Genomic DNA, 23879 nt, shown 5'->3' with positions numbered 1-23879 from the left:
TCACAGAGTCTTCTTTGTCCAAGAAATCATATCCAGTCTAAGACACGAGAAATATTGTATGAAGTAGACTAGGTGGTCATACTCTTGTAAACTCAGTGGTCATACTCTTGTAGACTCAGTGGTCATACTCTTGTAGACTCAGTGGTCATACTCTTGTAGACTAAGTGGTCATACTCTTGTAAAGTCAGTGGTCATACTCTTGTAGACTAAGTGGTCATAATGCAGACATTTTTAACACCTTCACTTATCATATAATGGAAACACAATTGCAACTTTCTAGACCGTCAGTTACTTTCATCTTATAAGACCCGTCAGGTATCCAGACGTGATCTCGAACCCTGGCTCTGAACTTGGCCCGTCACAATAGTAACCTGGGAACTTTTATCATAAAGCCGAGACCAAGTACACTAAGCTAACCAAGTGGGTTATGTACTAGTAAGACAAATAAGACGTCCTCTATCCGTTTTTGGCGGTTACGTGGTTTAGGTCCTATGTAAGAGCCCAGTGGTCTGTTGATGATCACATTTCTATTATCCTACTTCGGCACACAGCCACAAGTTGCCATCTACGCCGCCACTGTGGGCATCCCGTTATCATTATATAACCACGTATCTGCGACAACAGTATGTGTGCCATTCCTTCATCACTGGAAACGCTAGACCTGACACAGTATCACCCCAGATATTACATGAAAATGACAGGTTAGGATATTACTCCTACCCTTTTCTCCCCATCTCCGCGCGAGACTTAGAACGTCTTGCGTAATTCTCATATCCTGGGAGCAACATATTCATATGGATCAAAAATTGTTTTGACATTCCGTTACTTATGATTGAAATAATTTTTTGTGCAGTTTTCGTGTATTGTATGGTTGAATTTCTTCACATCGTATAGCACAGTGCTTTAGTGTGTGTCTTCCTTGTATGACAGGTTGCAGGGTTGATGCTACAATTTAATGTCAGTATCAGTTGTGTCTCAAGCACATTATTACACGATCAACAGACAGTCTGCTAGTTCCCAGAGGGTACACCATTCCGTCATGAAATACTGATGGTGGTGAACTCTCACTATACATCGTCATCACACTTTGTTACGTACTGTACATAACACTTCTCAGCATTTTATTCTTGACCATCGCGTAACAACTTAAATAGTAAGACTTCTATGTATCTTTTCTGTGGCCTTAATGGCTAGTTCATCAGCCAGTCCATCAACGTAGATTCCCACACGATGGAGACCATTCACATGTATAGCACATTCCACTCCCAGCACTATTGCCACAAATCGTTTAGAGATATTGGCAACATGACAACTTCACTGGTTATTACTACACAAGGTCTCCAGTGCTCCAAAGCAATCTCGAGTCTTTCATGAACTGGATTCGGTTCACCCACCGTGTTGACGTAATACTAACCGTTTGACCTACATGACAGTCGTTACTAATATGACCTTTTATGAAAACATTACAACCCGCCAGTCCGTCATATTAATACTAAATGATCAGGATACACAGATACATCTTGTTTGGGGAAACTATCTACCACGTAAAATAGTTGAGGTGCCAACCTTCTTCTCCGGATCATTTGCTTTGGAACTGATGCTTCAGAGGTGTAGGTTCATTCCTGTTTCGTTTATTAGCTCATATTCTCTCCAGCCAGGTACAGCCTGAGTATATTCTACCCACCACTACCTTGTCTACCCAAGACCTGTTGCAAAGATTATAGGTAGTGTGATAACTAAGGCGTCGTCAGTCAGCCCTTGTAAGCACATTAACCCCACTGGAAGGTCGAACGCGACTGAACTATTGGTGCGAAACTTTGGTGTTCAGCTCGTATCTGTATCGAACACTACTGTGTTGCTTGATTTAAAACCGAATCGAATTTCACCGTGGTAGGAGGCTCAGCATTGTATCCAGTACTCTATGTGACCCGGAGTGATGTGATTATTGTATCCAGTACTCTGTGTGACCCGGAGTGATGTGCTTATTGTATGCAGTACTCTGTGTGACCCGGAGTGATGTGCTTATTGTATGCTGTACTCTGTGTGACCCGGAGTGATGTGCTTATTGTATCCAGTACTCTGTGTGACCCGGAGTGATGTGCTTATTGTATGCTGTACTCTGTGTGACCCGGAGTGATGTGCTTATTGTATCTAGTACTCTGTGTGACCCGGAGTGATGTGCTTAGAGAAAGGGTAACTGTTCTGTGGAAGTGATGTTGTATTGATAAGTTTAGTGATGTCTTGTTCACGATGTCACTGACGGTCTCGGGACAACATCGTTCCTCCGGAGACGCCAGCAGCGGCTTATATTGGACCTACCAGTTCCTGTCATTTCGCCGAAATGGATATTTACGATGTACAAAGCTGAAGAGAGTGTGTGGGTTGTCTGCAGGTTGTGTGCGGCCGAAGATGCTTCTGAAAAAGTAGAGGCACCTGAGGCTGTGATCAACTTCTTCCACAATAAGGCGTTGGGCTGGTAAGTTACTCATTTTTTTACCGTTAGTATGATTATTTCAGTGACTATGGGACTTGGGTAGTAATGCTCCAGTGCTCCAGGGGTAACAAGTTGCTCTGATTTTAGTGAAATATTCGTCAGTGTCTTTGCTTCGCGGGGAACTAGGCTGCATAAGGCTGGAACAGCCCACCACCCCAGGTAGAATCAGGCTGCTCTAGGTAAACACAAACCATCCGGGTTTTAGACGGCTACGCTTTGCAGGCCGCTGCAAGATGGAAACTGACATCACTGGGTAGAGCCCAGCCATGCAAGGTAGGAAATTGAGTTCGTTTAGGGGTGTTGAGGAGGGATAGGGTCTGGCCGCATGAGACAACTGGCCGCTGGTGCATGGTAAGGCCCGGCTATTCTGAGACGTTAATATGACCGAAGAGAGTTACCGCTAACGACATATCGTTACTACGTTACCAGTTTACTCTTTTGATGAGTATGTGTCTACATTAGTTTGTGTCATTATTAGGTTACTTGAGAGAAGTTACCTACTAATACCAAGACTGTGGTGTTACAATCGTATGTAACGAATTAGTATATTAGTTATGGAGCTGACACGAATAATGCTAAGCTCAGCAGTGTACAGAAGGCTCCACGTTAACCCGGACTGCTCAGTGGATATCAAAGCAGCTTTATTGTTACATTGCTGAGGTCAGTGGTATACCTAACATTACGTCAGTGTCTGTTTTGGGGCAGTGTCGTCACGAAACGCAAGCGGCCGTTAACAACTGAAATTTCAGTTGTTTACTGGAAAGCAGGGAAGAAAGATGTGGTATTTACCTATCTTTACTAATGACGAGATGATTTTCCGAGAATTCCAAAACGATGCATGACGAACTGTCTAGCCGAAATGATAAACTTTGTAAGTTTTTCATAACTTTGTTTATGAAATTGACCAAGAACACTATGACATCAGAGCGTGATCATTCGTGAGTAATGCTGCAGAAATGAAAACTTGCTGGGATTACCAGAAGTCATATATCTATGTCCAGGGCCTGTGGCGCGATAGATGGTTGCCCTTACAACAGCAATAATAATAATTTATACTATGATGATCATTATCGCTGCTGATTTGATTACAGATATAATTAAGTCTTGTATGTCTTTGCATGACCTGTCATTTTCTCGTTTATTCAACGAAGATCTCTGGGGGAAACTTGTATTTCCCTAGACTATATATTCCTTGCTTGACCACTTTTTTAAATCTACTTAAGTTTCACGATGAAAGAGTGTGACTAAACTATATAGCAAGCTCTTCGATATAGTCCATTCCAGTCGAAACTATTGTAAATCAATCACTATGATTTTTGATATATGGAAATTATCTTATGTAAAGCGTAAATGTTGGAGAGATAGGTCCGCTGCTAGTCTTGATTCTCGATCCTTAGCTCCCCCACTCACACACCCCTTTCCCCTTACCTGTCCTTTCAACATCTTTAACACAGTCATTAAGAATTGCCCAATTTCTGCTGTTTCCGAAATCTATAATAACAGTAGCAACACAAGCCCCCAAATGGTGTCATCGAATCATTTTTTCAACAGAGAAGAAATATTCATTATAGAAAAAGCTTGCCCAAACAATTTACACAAATTTTAATGAATAATTCTAGGTATTGAAACAAGGCACATGAAAAGAAGCATATATGTTCTAATCATTTCCAACAAAGTCCACTTAATCTAAATCAGTGTCAAAATACAGTTTTTGATATTTGTCAGTCATGATCAAAACCAGAGAAAACATCTAACTGAAGCGAAGTGAAATAAAACTGACGAACAAATATCAACGTTTACTTCACTGTAACCGTTTTCCCCAGATATGTAGACACAACTTATGTTAATGAATTCTGTCACAGATGCCTAATTCGATACGATATTATAAACTCATTGTGTCCTAGTGCGACAAAAATCTAATTTCACAGCAGATTCTACAATGAAACATTAGGGAAAAGACGGGTGTTTCAGTAGATAATTATACCATGACTTTATTGCTGACATCTTTCACGTACAGTATTAGTTTTCATACATGATCAGGCTTGGTTGGTATGGTATATGTGGGATAACATTTACTCTATCTCACACACCTCAATGAACCCGAGCCTTATTGTTTGGGTACCTTATACACTCCACGCCTACCGGACATGAGAATGACACAAGCTCAATTGTATGATTTTTGTGCGTCAGTGGGAGCAAGGTGACCTCTGGACAAACACTGACTCATTACAAAGCAGGTTTATTTACGTAACAAGGATCAGCTGCCCCACCACCACCAATTCACGTTTGTATTATACAACTTGCATTCCCAGAATTACTGCTTCCAGTGACGGTGACGTGATGGCAACCGGATTCTTCTTTCTCAGAATAAGTTATCGGTGTGAACTTGTGTGGTAAATTAGACATTATCAGTTTTACATATATATTAATTGTACCTAACATTAATTAACGGATTGATTTCAGAAGTTTCTTTACTCTTTCATGAAAGCAAATATGTAGGTATTAAAAGATCGATAAATAGAATTCAATTGATAATATCTTTTTCTAGGAGAATCTGGCAGCTTCGTGGAGGAGCTGAGGAGCATGTATAAATACCAGTGTTCGTCAGTCGTGTACAATACATTTCCAGTCCAACTATAGTAAAGGTAAGGTCATTATTACTTAATCTTGTTTTCTTAGTCACAATGACCTAAATTTCGTGTTACCTGCTTTGCATTGTTCACTAACACTTAAACGTATGTTAGTAGTGGTAGTTGATACTAAAAAAAGTGCTTCGTTCGTCAGAAAAATTTGTCTTGTACTCCAACCGGCACAGGTAAAACTACATGGAAGAAGTGTCGAGCGCTTCTGTATGACTCGTATAATTATATTGGATATTGCGTTTCACCTTAGTGACGACAGCGCAGTGTCAGCATCAGGCTAAACTTCACATACTTGTTAGTAAACATACGAGCCATTGCTCTGATTACGATTAATGTTTTACGGGGAGAATTTTACACTCTTATTACTCCGTTCTCTTACTCTTGTATGTATGTACCATGTTCTTACCCCTATGCATATATGCATAAACACACGTACATTTTATCGACCATCTACTTGGCAAGTGTAAATAGGTGGGTGGGCTGTCGACCAGCTGCCGAGATCAGGATTCGAACCTGTGTGGGTTTAATCTCTGACGTTCGTGCGAACTGCAGTGATGTTCGCTACGCTACTAAGTCCTGTAGACATTCATAAAAGCCTGGTGCAGTTTTCTTCCTTAAATTTCAGCCACAGTGTCCATTGAAAACTTTGTGCTAATGGTCCCAGATGCCTCATTATTTTCCTTATGGCCCAAAAGCATCAAATGTCCCATTTCAAAGCAAGTACGTTTACATTTGTAAGGTCGCGTGTTGGGTTGAAAAGATATCGTTACAGAGACTTTGTGAGATTGTTGCATAACTAGCGACTGGTGGATGACGTGCAGGCAGAGGTGTGCATATGGTCAAGGCCATTCTGGGCCAGGGAGTTAGGCACGTGATCACGCTCACTGTGGGTCAGGAAGGTATGCATGTACGTGGTCATTCCCACTGTGGGTCAGGAAGGTATGCATGTGCGTGGTCATTCCCACTGTGGGTCAGGAAGGTATGCATGTCTGTGGTCACAACCACAGTCGGCCGGGAGGTATGTCATGCCCACTGTGGACCGAATATGTATGTATGTATGTATATACTGTACGTGATCACGCCCACTGAGGGGCAGGTAGGTATATATGTATGTACATGGTCATTCCCACTTATGTCGAGGTAGGAGGTTGGTGCATGATCACGCCCATTGTGGGTCCGAGGGTTAGAAAGGCACATAGGAATAGGAGGGATACATAACAGAAGATCTGATGGTCTGTGACGATGTTACCTGATGGAGAATAGTAACAGCATCCCAAGTTCCTGATCTGTTATGGATAGAGGCAGGAGAGTAAGGCAGAAGAGTCTCCCTAACCCACCACTCCCTTCCTCACGATAGCTGGTAGGAAATAGCTATGAAGGCGCACCATCTTGTGGTATGAGAGGAACAGCACAGGCATGGAAATTCTCTCGGAGAGTTAGTAGAAAAAGTCCCAGACAGAAGAAGCCTCAACGTTCAAACAAAACAGGAGGTTAGAATTCCTACAGGCTTACATAAAGGTGAATTTTGGGCCTTTCTCCTCGTTGGGCCGGGTTATTCACTGGTAATTATTATCATGAAAGTATTTGTTTAGCTGTGATTCAAAAGTAATGATCTTCACCGTGACAATATGTGGTCGTGTTGACTGCACGCTGGGAGGTGTATGTACCCACATGGTCACGCACAACTTGACGTAGGAAGATGTTAACAAATAAGATCACTCGAATTTACGAGTCAGGTCACATGCTAAGGCAAAATCCACGGGGAAATAGGCCCCGGGGTGAATCAAAATCCCAGGTTGAGTAAGACCCAGGGTGAGACTAGACCCGGGGTGAGGCAGGAGTAAGATGCAAGATTAGTAAAGCCAATGCCTCTCCCTGCAGGTGGCTCCGAAGATAATTACAGCACCACAACTGCGTCTTCTGCACGACACGCCCTGGAAACCTCCTGTATTTTGGGAGGTTTGACCTGTGACCTTATAAAATCGTTTAGAATACTTAAATCAGTAAAATATGAAAATTATCTGGGTGTACTGAACCAGCGTTCGCGCGGTAAAAAAAAAAAAAAAGATGCTTATTGTATGAAACTATGACACCACGTACCCTGGCTTTCATGATGATGTAATATATCGATTACTAGTAGCGACATTTCGTATTATTTGTCATAATAAATGTTATGTTGATTTAATATTTCGATGGAAATCCCTATAAAGTGGTGTTAGCATTTGGATTTTTTTTTTCACATTTACTTACTCAACCGAGACAAAAACGAGTCTTATTGATCATTTCGAAATTCATCGAACGCATCCGGAAAAATACATTCATGCGTACTGTGCCCACGCCTCCAAGTGTCGTGTCAAACGGCCCAAAAATTCAAGGGATAGCACTGTGTTGTTCACTACTGGGAAGAAAATAAAAAAGAAACGTAACGAAGATAATGTGAAAATACTTAATTGCACTTGTAAACGTTCACTAGAAAAGAAGTCATGGCGGACGTCGAGTGTCACGTGACCGTGTGAGACAAAATTTGACATTATGTCATGTGTGTGTGTGTGTGGCTCAGGGAGGCTGTTTACATTCCCTCGTTGTTGCTCAAGTGATGACCTCCGTCAGCGACCCGGTCTGCAAACATGTAAATGAAAAAAAGAAATGATAAAGGGTGGTTTGGAGGAGAAAGTCCCGCCCATTTGATGACCTCGTTATTCATCGGGTCACATTAAGGGAAGCTGTACTGGACCTCCTCATGGAAGACGAGGGAAATCACGGAGAGTGACGTCCACCGGGGCTTGTCTAGGAAACAATTCCGTCGTGTTGATGTTTGTGTCACGTACTGCTGTTGTTGCCGCCAGCCTCCCCGCCCTCCACACTCACCAGCCAGCCCTAACATGGAACTGTAGGGCTATAGCAAGGAACTATAAACCCAGCCAGAAACTATAATCACCATCCAGGAACTACAACCACCGGTTAGAAGCTATAGTCACCCACAAGGAAGTATAGATACATCTAGAAACTTTAACCATCAGCTGGGATCTATAATCAATAGTGGAAAAATATATCCTCCATCTAGGAATTATGTCCACCTGCTATGAACCATAGCCATCAGCTAGGGCCTATATCCACCAGGTAGAAATTACAGGCACAAGCAACGAAATATATCCACCAGCTAGGCCCTATAATCACCATGCAGGGCCTATAGCCACCATGGACCTTTATCCACCAGGATGGAACTACAGCCACCATCTGGGAACTACAGCCACCATCTGGGAACTATAGCCACCACCTGGAGAGTATAGCCACCACCTGGAGAGTATAGCCACCACCTGGAGAGTATAGCCACCACCTGGGAGTTTTTCCTTGGTGCTGTCAGAGTGCAGGAAGGGTCGCTTGGGACACCAGTTACTTGTTAGTATGAAAATTTCCTTCAAGGTGTTGGACTCTGAAATGTTCAGAAAGATATATTCGTCCTAAGTTGGAACTTGCTGCAACAGTCTGGTTATATGACTTATGAAGTCTCAATGAGCTGCTAGCAAAGGTCCAAAGGAATGCAACGCGAATAGTACCAGAGTGAGCTACAGTGAGAGGAGGGAAACCACAACCCTATCTACGGTTAAAGAAAGAAGAGCTAGGAGAGTCATGATAACTACATAAACATTCCTGAGAGGCCATGGCGATGTTATCATACTTCGATGCTGACAGCCAGTTCAGGAGAAGACGCAAGTAATAAGTAAGCAAAAGAAGTGAACAGAGGGACATGAAGAACGATTTCCTCAGCAACAGAATTGTGGTCTGAAACAAACCAGCCTATAAAAATGATACACACGCACACACACACACACTCTCTCTCTCTCTCTCTCTCTCTCTCTCTCTCTCTCTCTCTCTATATATATATATATATATATATATATATATATATATATATATATATATATATATATATATATTGATCTTTAACCCATTTATAAACTTCTCAGTCAATATACTACAAAGAGAAGCAAAAGCGTCCTTCATACCTTCACATCCACCCAGAATAGACCTGACCTTGTGGTGAGGAAAAATGCCACCGGCGAAGATGGCGAAGCTAAACGCCAGTATAAATACGGTCAGGTTGAGAGAGAGTTGTAGTGGCACAACAGACCATCAAGGACACACACACACACACACACACACACACACACACACGCCTGTAGCCGAGACAACGTTAAACAACAACAAAGTTATCAATAAGGAGAATTTGTAATCAAAATGACCAACAGTATTGCCACGCTCGAATCTGACATTAATGTATTGTTGGTACAAGAAGTGAGCAAAGCTGTTGACTTTGTTGTATATCTCTGAGAATACGAAGAAGCAGAGACGAGGTATAAAACGTACAGACCCATGGTGTCGACACACTATCCTCTGTCAGGTTCTCACGCGTAATGTACAGAGAAATCAGATACTTCTGTGATATTGTGGGAAGGAGGAGCCATTCGCCAGAGATGAGTGGCAACCATTGTACAACTCGTATTATCATGTCTCAGCAGACAGACGGAGCCATCGTGTCTGTAGTTTTGTGCTTGTGTGTGTGTGTGTGTGTGTGTGTGTGTTCCTGATACAAGACGAGTTCAAGGGAACTTAAAAGTACTGAGGCTGTATTTGTGTAAGCTGTTCTAAGTATGACAATCATTGTACTAACAGTATTAATCTTTACCAGAACCTTAACAATAAAGAACGTCAAAGATTATAAATATCATAAAATACAATTTTTTTTTTTCGTGAATAATCATTTATTAGTTTGAATAGTTTGTGTTTCGCGGTACGAAATCGCTCGTCATGTCCCATACACTTACCGGCCTTAATGTTGATACGTCAGGTCAAGACTTAGTAGTGGAGGAGGTCTGGTTTCTCTGGACAACAGCCAGACGTGTGTGGTTTGTTGTATCAAAATATACACTCTGGATTGATCTTACGTACGTTGCAAGATGGGGAAGGATGTCTCGAGTCATAGACAGGGGTTCATCATAGATTTCTTCTTAAATTATATATATATATATATATATATATATATATATATATATATATATATATATATATATATATATATATATGAAGCGTCTGGGGTAAACCATGGAAAGGTCTGTGGGCCTGGATGTGGGTAGGGAGCTGTGGGGAGCTAGAGACTGAGTGTGAACGAATGCGGCCTTTTTGTCTGTATTCCTGGCACTACCTCGCTGACGCGGGAAACAGCGATTATGTATTATAATGATGATAATGATATTACATAGCGTTCCCGCCTGTTAGCACAGGGGTCCCGGGTTCGATCCTGGCAGTTGGAGGTTTGTAGGGCCTATGAAGGTGCGCGTTCATATGCACTTTGTTCGTATATATATATATATATATATATATATATATATATATATATATATATATATATATATATATATATATTTACCACCAACATATACATTATATCACAAGTACACCACAGGTATAACACAGTGTGATTCTTCTGTTCCCCGTTTGTACGTATTACTTGCCAATATGCCGCTCCTGCCGAGGTGACCACGTGTGGCGCGGTTGCTCTGATGTTCGTGGCTTCTAAATCACATACGGGACATGTAGGTACCACTACGATGCATCTGGTATTACGTAAGATCTACCATGACTATTGATGCATCTCTCCCAGTGGACGGAGGTTTTAACTCGCCTCAGGAAGTGAGATCATTTTACGAGTGTGAGAAACTGGGCATGACCTAGGAGTGCCGAGCCGTGACCTTGGTTATGTTGCTTCTCATCACGACCAAGACCGGTTCCCGCTCAGCAACAGCACCCTCACTAAACAGACCACCTCCAAATCCCCTCCACCTCCGAGGACCATTTGCACACCGCCTCCCTTTCAAACCATTCATAGTCCTACAAATTGGTACAGATTCTCCTGAGAAATTGAAAATGAAAGATGTTTCATAACGTTCTTAAAAGTAAACAGTGATGCATATAAGGCCTTTGTTAGGCAGGAACACTTCTAATGATTTACTTTATACATGTATTAACTGATTCCACGCATGTAAAACAAATACGGTCTGGGCACATCACATTATTGTTAATAACAAGGCACCAGAAATTCTAAGGCTGTATCCACTCTTTACATCTAATCGATAATCTTATAATGAGAAATCCTGTAAGCTCATGTAACAATATACGTGATGATTATCTACCCACTAGAGTCTGACGAAGGCTCTCGGTTGTAATCGTTTTGCGCAACCACTTAGAGGATGAACATTGGTCCCACAATAATGGGTGACGGGAAAAATGTACGTGAACCAATCTGGGCGACGTGTTTTCTCTGTCGAACAGATGTTTATCTTGTAAATATCAAGATGATATTCAAAAGAATAAGAGACTTAAGGCAGAAAATATATATGAGTGGAAACAGACTATAGGGCATTCTGTAAGAAAATATAATGATTGGGACAGTAAAGTGATGTGTGAGAAAGACTAAACGAATGCGTAAATAAAATGCTTCAGGCACCACGGTGGAAAGTTGCAACTTAACATATACATAACTAGACAGTTTCCGTATCATCTGACAATGTTAACAAGTGCTAATAAATCGTCAGTCAATATGAGTCTGTCGTAATGAAGTCCAGGATGAAGTTACCATCCTCTTGGTTTGGAAATAATGCCTTGTGGCTATGTGAAAAGTTTTCAAGACATTAATGGAAAAGCAAAAGACTCTATTGTAACACATATACTGTAGTCATAATGGAGTAGATTGGAATCGCTCGAAGTGGGTAAACATGAGGACACCAAATAAGTATTACTGATTATAAACTTTACGATCAAGAAGAACCGAACAATTCATATTCTTGTTTAAGAGGATGGTTCAAAACTTTCGTGTATACTGAAGCGTTTTAACTCATTTCTGAATTAATTCGTGTTTCAACAGTAGAGCAGTGCACGTCTCAGCAGTGCAGTGCACATGTGGATGGAACTCAGTGAGCAAGTGTAGTAACCAGCAGGTCACAGGTTAATCAAACTGATGCTCTCTCTGTAATTACGGTATGAACAAGTTTACTGTTAAGTGAAAGCCCAGGGAGCCTCATGGATCCCTGAACACCTCGACTAACAAAAGCAGAGACGCAGATCATGTGACCTTCAGACTAGTGAGACTTCAGGATTTCCCAGCAGCTGTTACTAGTGTTAATCAACTGTTTTTCTGATCGAGCTTGCTGGAAAGTCGGACGCATGAGCACCAAACATTAAACAAGATTAGATACTCATCATCCTGTTTTGAAACGAAACGTGATGTTTATCCCCTCGAAGTGTGTGGTGCAAATGGGTGGGAGATTGTACCTTACCTAGAATTCCAAGTTTTAGTTTGACAGTATCTTACGTGTATGTGCGTAGGCTGTGTGCGCGCGCGCGCGCGTGTGTATGTGTGGGTGTGGGGGGGAGGCTATGGGTGTGTTTGTTTGTGCTTTAATCTTCATAGTTTCATTACTTAGCCATGAATGTAGACAATATACTGGAGTTCAATTAGTTGTTTGATAGTGAAGAAAAAAAAGTTCAAAAGATGATGGCCCACGAATGTAGAACAACTTCCTCACCGTGCTGTAGAAGCAAGGATCATACGCACATATCCTCTAAAGCAAACCCCTGAAATTTTGAGTAAGACTTAACGACTTAACTGTGTGTATATATATATATATATATATATATATATATATATATATATATATATATATATATATATATCTTTTCTTTCATACTATTCGCCATTTCCCGCGTCAGCGAGGTAGCGTTAAGAACAGAGGACTGGGCCTCTGAGGAAACATCCTCATCCAGCCCCCTTCTCTGTTCCTTTCTTTGGAAAAAAAAAAAAAAAAATATATATATATATATATATATATATATATATATATATATATATATATATAATGTTCTTACGTGTGTATACGGGAGGGGACTTTAAACTCGTGGACCCTTCCACTTCTGCTTATCGTAATATCCTATCCTTTCATTTCCCAATGCATGTCGCATTTCCTTGCTCTTTCCTCATACTGTTCCACTATTTGAATACTGTTGCTGATTGTCTTTAAGTTTCTCATGTTTCTCGGTACTCTTCTGTGGTGTAGCTCCTATAGATGAACCCTTTTATGTGAACATCGACATGGTCTTATAGAATCTATATGTAGTTATCATGTTTTACTTAAATCTCTCTTTCTAATATGGGTAGTTTTAGGGATGCCTTCCCTTTTCCGGAGCTCATTCTTTTTAGTTCTGGTACCATTATTGTTGCCGTTCATTGAAACATTTCTTGCAACTTTATGTGGTTCTTTAAGTGAGGAGAACAGACTGATACGGTATTTTCCACCTTAGGGAGAATGTAAAATGTGTATATCTGCCTAAAAATCTCACAGTTCGTAAACATGAGAGCAATTTTAATCCTGACCAGAACAAAATTTCACTTTTCTCATGATTCAACTCTTGAGCTGCTCTGGTGACATATTCGATGTAATGTCGACTTGGTTTATTCGTGCATTAATTCTTTTTATATTTTCCCTGTTGTCCCCAGACTTACCGTCTCATTAGTAGAAAGAAAATACTTGTTAATTGTATAGAAAATGACCTTCCCTCTCCTCGATGCAGATGATGATCGGGAACAGGAAATTGTGTTTGCTGACGTGTGTGTTTGAGACACTGATGGTGATAACTCGCCCGGCCTCAGCCAAGCCTGGCCACTTTACCCAGACTTCATTTGTGAGCACCGGAGGTGTCAATTCTACAATCGCCGCTGAGTCACGAGTGAAGGATGCCCGTGGTAACACAAGGGGAGACTGTATCTTCACTGACGAGCATGGTCGCTCTACGAAGGTAAGGACTTATTTACCGCAAGGCAAGAGATGGATTCAAGGTGCTCAGTGGAAAGGATGGGGTCATTTAAGGTCTGTGAATGGTGAGAAGATGGTAACTTCATAAAGGTGAGTCTCGTTCCTTTATGGGGACATTCTCATGATCAGTAAGACTTTTCTGAAAAGGTGCAAGAGTGGAGTTCAGGGTTGTTCACTCCATTCATGGGTGCGAGGGAGATATTCCATCAGGGTGAGAAAAATGGAGCAGCTTATAGAAACGTTAAACAGAGCGCAGTTCTGTCACTGAGATAAACAGACACCGTCTTTTGATGTGGAGGAACCTTTCATGTCAAGGCCAGGAAGCGACTCGGTTAAGGAAAGAATGGTTTCACTTCGTTAAGTCAGGGGAGTTCAGCCCTTTAAGTAGTGGGAAACACTCATTCATAGTGATGAAATGTTCTGTCAGTGCTAAAGGCTGAATCCTCTCTATAGAAATAAAGAGTTGAAGGGTTTTACCTCCTGAACGTGCTGAGGGATGAGGTAGAACAGATATTACATCTAGAATGGGAATACTTATAATAAAGACGAGATAAGCTACAGGATAAAAAAGAATAACCATTATGTAAAGATGAGGGATGAACTTTCCTTATTGAATAAGGGATTAAGGGCCACCTGTTTTTGATATGGGGACCTGCAAGTTATACTTTGTTGCTGGCTAACTTTCCATTTCCCTCCATTAATTTTGATGATACAGTTTAGATGAGTAATTAACGTTAAAGTAAATTTTCACTCATTTTATCAAACCAGATATACTTTTCCTTACAGAGGTTCCCAGCCTTCCAAGCATACGATAAGTATCTTTTCCTCATTTACTTGTTCTTTCCCACTTGTTTTACTCACGGATGAGCCATCTGCTGTTCGTTTCATTTAAACCTTTCCTGTTCCATGTAACCTCACTTTTGATCAACTTATGATTATGAGTGGTTGAAGCAGCCTCTTGTTCTTAAAGCCACCATTTGTTGTCTATACTTCTTCCATAATCACGTGAACCCCTTGAGAACGATGCTCCGATCCTTGAGTATGATGTCATGACCTTTTTTGGTCGTCAAATATTACACCACCATACTCAAGGTCATACTTTTGTGCTCGTGGATTGCACTGTTCCTGTCGTGCTCAAAGATCGTTTTGTCGTGCTCAAGGTTTGAGCCTTCATTCTTGCACCATCATGCTTAAGGATCATTCCAAAATGATGCTTTCTTACGCTTTTTAACGCTCCATCAGTTGTGAACAAGTCTGGTTTACAGAGAAACTTTTTATCAACAATTTTAGTGTTCAAAGTACTGAGTTAAGCATTCCAATCACACCACTCTAGAAATATAGACAGTCTACCTTTATCATCAGTGATCTCAAACACATCTTGTTCAAGAACCATCTTGGATCTCTAACTATCCTGGAGATAAGGGAGACGCACCTGGTTTCTCATCACAACTCGCAGCCAATATACTATTACATTTTTATTGCATTTTGGACCTTCTAGTAGTTACCTCATTTCTTTAGCCTGGCTTCTTCCCTCTGTTTCTGAAATGGTAAACTTTTGCATCATTCAGCACCTTAGTGGGGATAATCTATATGGCCTCTGCTTACACTTAGCAGCTTGAAGCTTTCACCTGCTCTAGAAATGCAAACGGAACCAAAGTTCTGGAAATTAACCCTTCATTGTAAACATCGTCTTCACCAAAAGTTCTTTTTCTTTCCTCCCTGATATCCACAGAATCAAAGCATGTTACTAGAACCATAACAGTAACTCAGCCAGATGATGATGTACATCTTTGTACAAACTCAAAAAAAGCATCATCAGCTATGCTTTATGGATAAGAAAGTCTATATTGAACATTTCAGCCTTGAGACACTCAGTTCATCATCCATTATCTGTCTACTTCTTAATCATATAACATTTGTATCTCCAGTCCTCTCATACTACCTCTCAAATGACTCCTAAGCCCACTCACATTTTTTGCTAAAGCTCAGAAAACGAGAAACTTTTTGCGTCAATATCCGATAGAAAGTTGGAGCTAGCCCATGAAGTTCCCTACTTCCTTAGTTCAACTTCCTAAACCCTGTCTTGTTTTATCTCTTGAATGTTATATTCACAACATTTCACCTCATCACTCTAATATAACCTTGAACCCAACAAAATTTCTGGTTCAGATAATATTCCTCCTCTTGTTTGGAAGATATATGATCCTTTCAGTAGTCCCACATTCGCACAATCTTTTTTAGACAAGCTTTAGTCACAGGTGCTTCACCAATTCCAGCAAAATTGCGTACAGCAACCCATCCCATATAGGGATTATCTTTTCTTTGGCCATTAGTCTAAGCCACTTCAATCATCCCTAACTTATGGAAAATTATCAGAAACAAAATAATTCAGTCATTTGAGTAGAGAGTAACTAATATCAGACATAAAATACTGGTATTACATTTGCCACACTATTGTATAGATGTTTTTCCTTGTCATCCACAGCTTTGCATTTGTCATTTGAACATATCTTTACCTCATCACATTAGATGGAATCATCAAGCCCCTTTTACCAGTCTTACCCCATTTCGCCTTTCTGCTTCTCTCATCAACTGTAACCTTTCTTCTATCCACATGCAAATTTTTGTACAGAAGTAGACAGCTCACAGTATGAGTGTTTCCTACAAGTGTTGGAATCCTCCAACACTGCTTTCTTTGTATGGTAATTACCTTTCTCATTGAAAAGTCACACTAACCTTTTCCTAGTACTTACCTGTCTCACTGAAAAGTCACACTAACCTTTTCCTAGTAATAACACACCAAATTCATTCTTGATGAAATAAATCCTCAAAGAGTAATACTTTATTGCTGTTCTCAGTATGTCTCCTCCCATCCACCAGCATATCACAAAGTCACTTCCCATCAGTTTTAATTCAACTATTTCATTCTAAAAAATATCCAACTCGGTAGCATTTAATGCATCAATATCTCAAGCAAGACAAATTTCAACCTCCTTTCAAGTTTAGTAATACTACCACAATAACTTCTACCAACATCACCATTCTTAGACTAACCGCAAATGAAGAAACCCTAATTGGAATTAAAACTTCTCTGAACTTGTCAGAAGGAACAACTGTCTTTTTCTTTACTTGTCTATCTTTCATCCCACAAAAGCATTTTTCATTTCCATGAAGAATGTTTTTCCTGCATTTAGAAACAGGCATCATAATTGTCCACTGAGCTTGAATGCATCCACTCTAAGCATTACCCTGTCATCAACACAATCTTCATCCCTTAGCCTCCTTATAGCTAATCAACCCTACATCTAGTTACCTCTCCCTCATTTCATTGTCTTAGTTGCTGTGAGCATTATTATGAGATTCGGTTGAGTATCCCTTCTTTGTTCAGGTACAAACCTGTTCACATCTTCAAAACCATTTGTAGACTTTCATGCTGGCTCTCCAATATACTGCTCAACTTTTACTCGTTAAACTTCTGTCCAATATGTCTTTACTTCTGTGGTAACCTGTATCTTTGCAAATACTGAGCACAGAGGGATTTCTCGTCTCCTCAAGTGTAGTACTCAAAGGAAGCTCTACCTGCATATGGGGCAAAGTACATCAATTAGTGATGCTAAAAAGTAACTAAAATTCTAATTCACTGTTGCAGATAATGGTTCTGTAATCCTATAAAGTCATTAACTCATTCATAGATAGTGGTAACTCAGATAACTGATGATAATGATGCCTGAATAATGGCTGAATGTTGTTGCAGATCAAGTTCCATGAGACATCCAGTGGTGTGGTAACAGCTGAAACTGATGATGCTCATGTGACAGATGCCACTTCTGCACTTAAGAAATGCAGGGAGGCTGTTGCTCGCATCAGCATGGAAGTCCAGAGGGACTTACAGGAATACCATAACATCTTCAAATTACAGCAGGCACAGTTCGCGAGGCAGCAAGAGGAATTCACGAAGCAGCAAGATAATTTCCGCAGGCAAATGGAGGAATTCCAAAATCAGGTGGGCGATGTATCACAGGGTAGTGCTGGGGGAGGCTGCTCTCTCATTCCGAGTTGGGTGGTGGTTTTAGTGGTGGTATTTGCACCAACATGCTGAAATGCCCAACAGGAACCCTTACATCCTTAGAGGAGATATCAGGAGGGGTTTATATCACTGGGATAAAGAACTTAAAAATATTACAATTTCAATAAGATTATTGCAAGGTAGAAAAGAATTTGTTTTGACAGTAGCTGAACTAGAAATTGTGATTACTTTTTCAAGAAACTTATGGCACATGTGCTATTTTGATGCCTGTACCCTTGAAAATAGTAAGAAAAATCTTTGCATCTATACATACTACTGATTGTCTCATAATTACTTACAAATATACTTATCCCACCGATACCACTTATAATTTTTTTCACAATCATTAAACAGACAAGATTGTGACTATTTACTTCAGATTATGAAAACAGTATTTGCATGGACAAAAGATCTGGTGATGGCCTTATATAAACTATATATCTCAACAGATGAGCAAACTTTGGGGGATGAAAGGATAGTGATGCATCACAACTGACCAAGGTACATTAAGTGTCTCTTCACATCCCTTATGTCTGTCATACTGTACCTCATGTATTTCAAAGTTTGTCCTCTTTCACGTTATGTCTTTGATGACAGAGTGGCAGATGTAGGGTGTTTTGGTCGGGGTGGTGGGCAAAGCGAGAGGGTCAGGGAGAATGGTTTGGTTAAGAGAGAAGAGGTAGTGAAAGCCTTGCAGAAGAAATCCGGCAAGGTGATGAGTTTGGATGGTATTGCAATTGAATTTATTAAGAGATGGGGTGACTGTTGTTGTTGATTGGTTGGTAAGGATATTCAGTGTATGTATGGATCATGGTGAAGTCCCTGAGGATTGGCAGAATGCATGTATAGTGCAATTGTACAAAGACAAAGGGGATAAAAGTGAGTGTTCAAACTACAGAGGCATATGTTTGTTGAGTATTACTGAAAAATTGTATGGGAGGGTATTGAGTGAGAGGGTGAAGGCATGTAGAGATGATAAGATTTGGGAGAAGCAGTGCAGATTCAGAAATGGTAGAGGAAGTGTGGATCAGGTGTTTGCTTTGAAGAATGTGAGAAATACTTAAAAAAACAGATGGTTTGTGTGTAGCATTTATAGATCTGGAGAAAGCATATGATAAGGGTTAGAGATGCTTTGTGGAAGGTCTTAAGAGTATATGGTGTGGGAGGTAAGCTGCTAGAAGCAGTGAAAAGTTTTTATCAAGGATGTAAGGCATGTGTACAAGTAGGAAGGTAGGAGTGATTGGTTCCCAGTGAAGGTCAGTCTGTGGCAGGGGTGTGTGATGTCCCCATTGTTGTTTAATTTGTTTATGGGTGGGGTGGTTAGGGAGGTAAATGCGAGAGTTTTGGAGAAAGGGGCGAGTATGCAGTCTGCTGGGATGGGAAGGCCTAGGTAGTGAGTCAGTTGTTGTTTGCCAGTGGTACAGCACTAGTGGCTGATTCAGGTGAGAAACTGCAGAAGTTGCTGACAGAGTTTGGAAAAGTGTGTAAAAGGAGAAAGTTAAGGGTAAATGTGAATAAGACCAAGGTTATTAGGTAAGTAATGAAAGGGTAATATAGATGCATGATAATAAAAAGAGTGTGGTTGAGAAAGAGCAGAAGAGGGTATATTGAAATGGTTTGGACATATACAGAAAATAAGTGAGGAAAGGTTGACAAAGAGGATATATGTGTCAGAGGAGGAAAGAACAAGAAGTGGGAGACCAAATCAGAATGGAATGATGGAATGAAAAAGATTTTGAGCAATCATTGCCTAAACATGCAGGAGGATGAGAGGCATACAAGGAATAGAGTGAATTGGAACAGTATGGTATACCAGGGTCGATGTGCTGTCAGTGGACTGAACCAGTGCCTGTGAAACGTCTGGGTTAAACCAGTAAAAGATGTGTGGGGCCTGGATGTGGATAGGGAGTTGTGGTTTGGTGCATTTTCACGCATGACAACTAGAGACTGTGAACGAATGTGGACTTTTTTGTCTGTTTTTTCTGGTGCTACCTTGCTGACACAGGGGGTGGCAATGCTGTTTCCTGTGGGGCAGGGTGGTGCCAGGAATGGATGAAAGTAAGCAAGTATGAATATGTACAAGTGTATATATGTATATGACTGTGTATGTGTATATATGTATTAGTGTATATACACTAATACATAAATATATATATATTTATATTTATTTATTATACTTTGTCGCTGTCTCCCGCGTTTGCGAGGTAGCGCAAGGAAACAGACGAAAGAAATGGCCCAACCCCCCCCCCCATACACATGTATATACATACGTCCACACACGCAAATATACATACCTACACAGCTTTCCATGGTTTACCCCAGACGCTTCACATGCCCCGATTCAATCCACTGACAGCACGTCAACCCCGATATACCACATCGCTCCAATTCACTCTATTCCTTGCCCTCCTTTCACCCTCCTGCATGTTCAGGCCCCGATCACACAAAATCCTTTTCACTCCATCCTTCCACCTCCAATTTGGTCTCCCTCTTCTCCTTGTTCCCTCCACCTCCGACACATATATCTTCTTGGTCAATCTCTCCTCACTCATCCTCTCCATGTGCCCAAACCACTTCAAAACACCCTCTTCTGCTCTCTCAACCACGCTCTTTTTATTACCACACATCTCTCTTACCCTTACGTTACTCACTCGATCAAACCACCTCACACCACACATTGTCCTCAAACATCTCATTTCCAGCACATCCATCCTCCTGCGCACAACTCTATCCATAGCCCACGCCTCGCAACCATACAACATTGTTGGAACCACTATTCCTTCAAACATACCCATTTTTGCTTTCCGAGATAATGTTCTCGACTTCCACACATTCTTCAAGGCCCCCAGGATTTTCGCCCCCTCCCCCACCCTATGATCCACTTCCGCTTCCATGGTTCCATCCGCTGCCAGATCCACTCCCAGATATCTAAAACACTTCACTTCCTCCAGTTTTTCTCCATTCAAACTCACCTCCCAATTGACTTGACCCTCAACCCTACTGTACCTAATAACCTTGCTCTTATTCACATTTACTCTTAACTTTCTTCTTCCACACACTTTTCCAAACTCAGTCACCAGCTTCTGCAGTTTCTCACATGAATCAGCCTCCAGCGCTGTATCATCAGCGAACAACAACTGACTCACTTCCCAGGCTCTCTCATCCCCAACAGACTTCATACTTGCCCCTCTTTCCAAAACTCTTGCATTTACCTCTCTAACAACCCCATCCATAAACAAATTAAACAACCATGGAGACATCACACACCCCTGCCGCAAACCTACATTCACTGAGAACCAATATATATATTTATATATTTATTTATTTATATATTTATTATCTATATATATATATATATATATATATATATATATATATATATATATATATATATATATATATTATATATATTTATATATATATATTTATTTATTTATACTTATTTTGCTTTGTCGCTGTCTCCCGCGTCAGCGAGGTAGCGCAAAGAAACAGACGAAAGAATGGCCCAACCCACCCACATACACATTTATATACATACACGTCCACACACGCAAATATACATACCTATACATCTCAACATATACATATATATACACACACAGACATATACATATATACACAAGTACATAATTCATACTCTCTGCCTTTATTCATTCCCATCGCCACCCCGCCACACATGAAATAAAAAACCCCTCCCCCCTCATGTGTGCGAGGTAGCGCTAGGAAAAGACAACAAAGGCCACATTCGTTCACACTCAGTCTCTAGCTGTCATTTAATAATGCACCGAAACCACAGCTCCCTTTCCACATCCAGGCCCCACACAACTTTCCATGGTTTACCCCAGATGCTTCACATGCCCTGGTTCAATCCATTGACAGCACGTCGACCCCGGTATACCACATCGTTCCAGTTCACTCTATTCCTTGCACGCCTTTCACCCTCCTGCATGTTCAGGCCCCGATCACTCAAAATCTTTTTCACTCCATCTTTCCACCTCCAATTTGGTCTCCCACTTCTCCTCATTCCCTCCACCTCTGACACATATATCCTCTTGGCCAATCTTTCCTCACTCACTCTCTTCATGTGACCAAACCATTTCAAAACACCCTCTTCTGCTCTCTCAACCACACTCTTATTACCACACATCTCTCTTACGCTATTATTACTTACTCGATCAAACCACCTCACACCACATATTGTCCTCAAACATCTCATTTCCAGCAAATCCACCCTCCTCCGCACAACTCTATCTGTAGCCTACACCTCACAACCATATAACATTGTTGGAACCACTATTCCTTCAAGCATATCCAGTTTTGCTTTCGGAGATAATGTTCTCGACTTCCACACATTCTTCAACGCTCCCAGAGCTTTTGCCCCTCCCCCACCCTATGATTCACTTCCATGGTTCCATCCGCTGCCAAATCCACTCCCAGATATCTAAAACACTTCACTTACTCCAGTTTTTCTCCATTCAAACTTACCTCCCAATTGACTTGTCCCTCAGCCCTACTGTACCTAATAACCTTGCTCTTATTCACATTTACTCTCAGCTTCCTTCTTTCACACACTTACCAAACTCAGTCACCAGCTTCTGCAGTTTTTCACATGAATCAGCCACCAGTGCTGTATCATCAGCAAACAACAACTGACTCACTTCCCAAGCTCTCTCATCCACAACAGACTGCATACTTGCCCCTCTTTCCAAAACTCTTGCATTCACCTCCCTAACAACCCCATCCATAAACAAATTAAACAACCATGGAGACATCACACACCCCTGCCGCAAACCTACATTTACTGAGAACCAATCACTTTCCTCTCTACCTACACGTACACATGCTTTACATCCTCGATAAAAACTTTTCACTGCTTCTAACAACTTGCCTCCCACACCATATATTCTTAATACCTTCCACAGAGCATCTCTATCAACTCTGTCAAATGCTTTCTCCAGACCCATAAATGCTACATACAAATCCATTTGCTTTTCTAAGTATTTCTCACATACATTCTTCAAAGCAAACACCTGATTCGCATATCCTCTACCACTTCTGAAACCACACTGCTCTTCCCCAATCTGATGCTCTGTACATGCCTTCACCCTTTCAGTCAATACCCTCCCATATAATTTCCCAGGAATACTCAATAAACTTGTACCTCTGTAATTTGAGCACTCACTTTTATCCCCTTTGCCTTTGTACAATGGCACTATGCAAGCATTCCGCCAATCCTCAAGCACCTCACCATGAGTCATACAAACATTGAATAACCTTACCAACCAGTCAACAATACAGTCACCCCCTTTTTTAATAAATTCCACTGCAGTACCATCCAAACCTGCTGCTTTGCCGGCTTTCATCTACCGCAAAGCTTTTACCACCTCTTCTCTGTTTACCAAATCATTCTCCCTAACCCTCTCACTTTGCACACCACTTCGACCAAAACACCCTATATCTGCCACTCAGTCATCAAATACATTCAACAAACCTTCAAAATACTCACTCCATCTTCTTCTCACATCACCACTACTTGTTATCACCCTCCCATTAGCCCCCTTCACTGAAGTTCCCGTTGATTCCCTTGTTTTACGCAATTTATTGCCACCTTCCAAAACATCTTTTTATTCTCCCTAAAATTTAATGATACTCTCCCACCCCAACTCTCATTTGCTCTCTTTTTCACCTCTTGAACCTTTCTCTTAACCTCCTGCCTCTTTCTTTTATACATCTCCCACTCATTTGCATTATTTCCCTACAAAAATCATCCAAATGCCTCTCTCTTCTCTTTCACTAACAATCTTACTTCT

General features: G+C 40.9%; 1 protein-coding gene across 4 annotated transcripts in view; it reads left to right on the top strand.

The window, feature by feature from the left end:
* The first annotated feature begins 4809 nt into the window (after window positions 1–4809).
* The window catches only part of LOC139748999 (uncharacterized), a 34777-nt gene continuing 15707 nt past the window's right edge, over window positions 4810–23879 (top strand). The window contains exons 1-4 of one of the 4 annotated variants that reach the window (XM_071662361.1): window positions 4810–4872; window positions 5043–5139; window positions 13762–13986; window positions 17758–18006. In XM_071662361.1, coding sequence (XP_071518462.1) covers window positions 13762–13986; window positions 17758–18006 — 474 coding nt within the window. In that variant the 5' untranslated portion in view covers window positions 4810–4872; window positions 5043–5139. Of the gene's footprint in view, window positions 4873–5042; window positions 5140–10682; window positions 10731–12500; window positions 12781–13761; window positions 13987–17757; window positions 18007–18518; window positions 18571–23879 lie in introns of those variants that run through there. The other 3 variants (XM_071662363.1, XM_071662360.1, XM_071662362.1) reach the window with 3 other exon arrangements.

The sequence above is a fragment of the Panulirus ornatus genome, chromosome 6 (genome assembly GCF_036320965.1).
Source record: "Panulirus ornatus isolate Po-2019 chromosome 6, ASM3632096v1, whole genome shotgun sequence".
Classification (NCBI taxonomy): domain Eukaryota; kingdom Metazoa; phylum Arthropoda; class Malacostraca; order Decapoda; family Palinuridae; genus Panulirus; species Panulirus ornatus.
The sequence above is the reverse complement of the archived record's forward strand: the minus strand, read 5'-3'. Positions and strand labels throughout refer to the sequence as shown.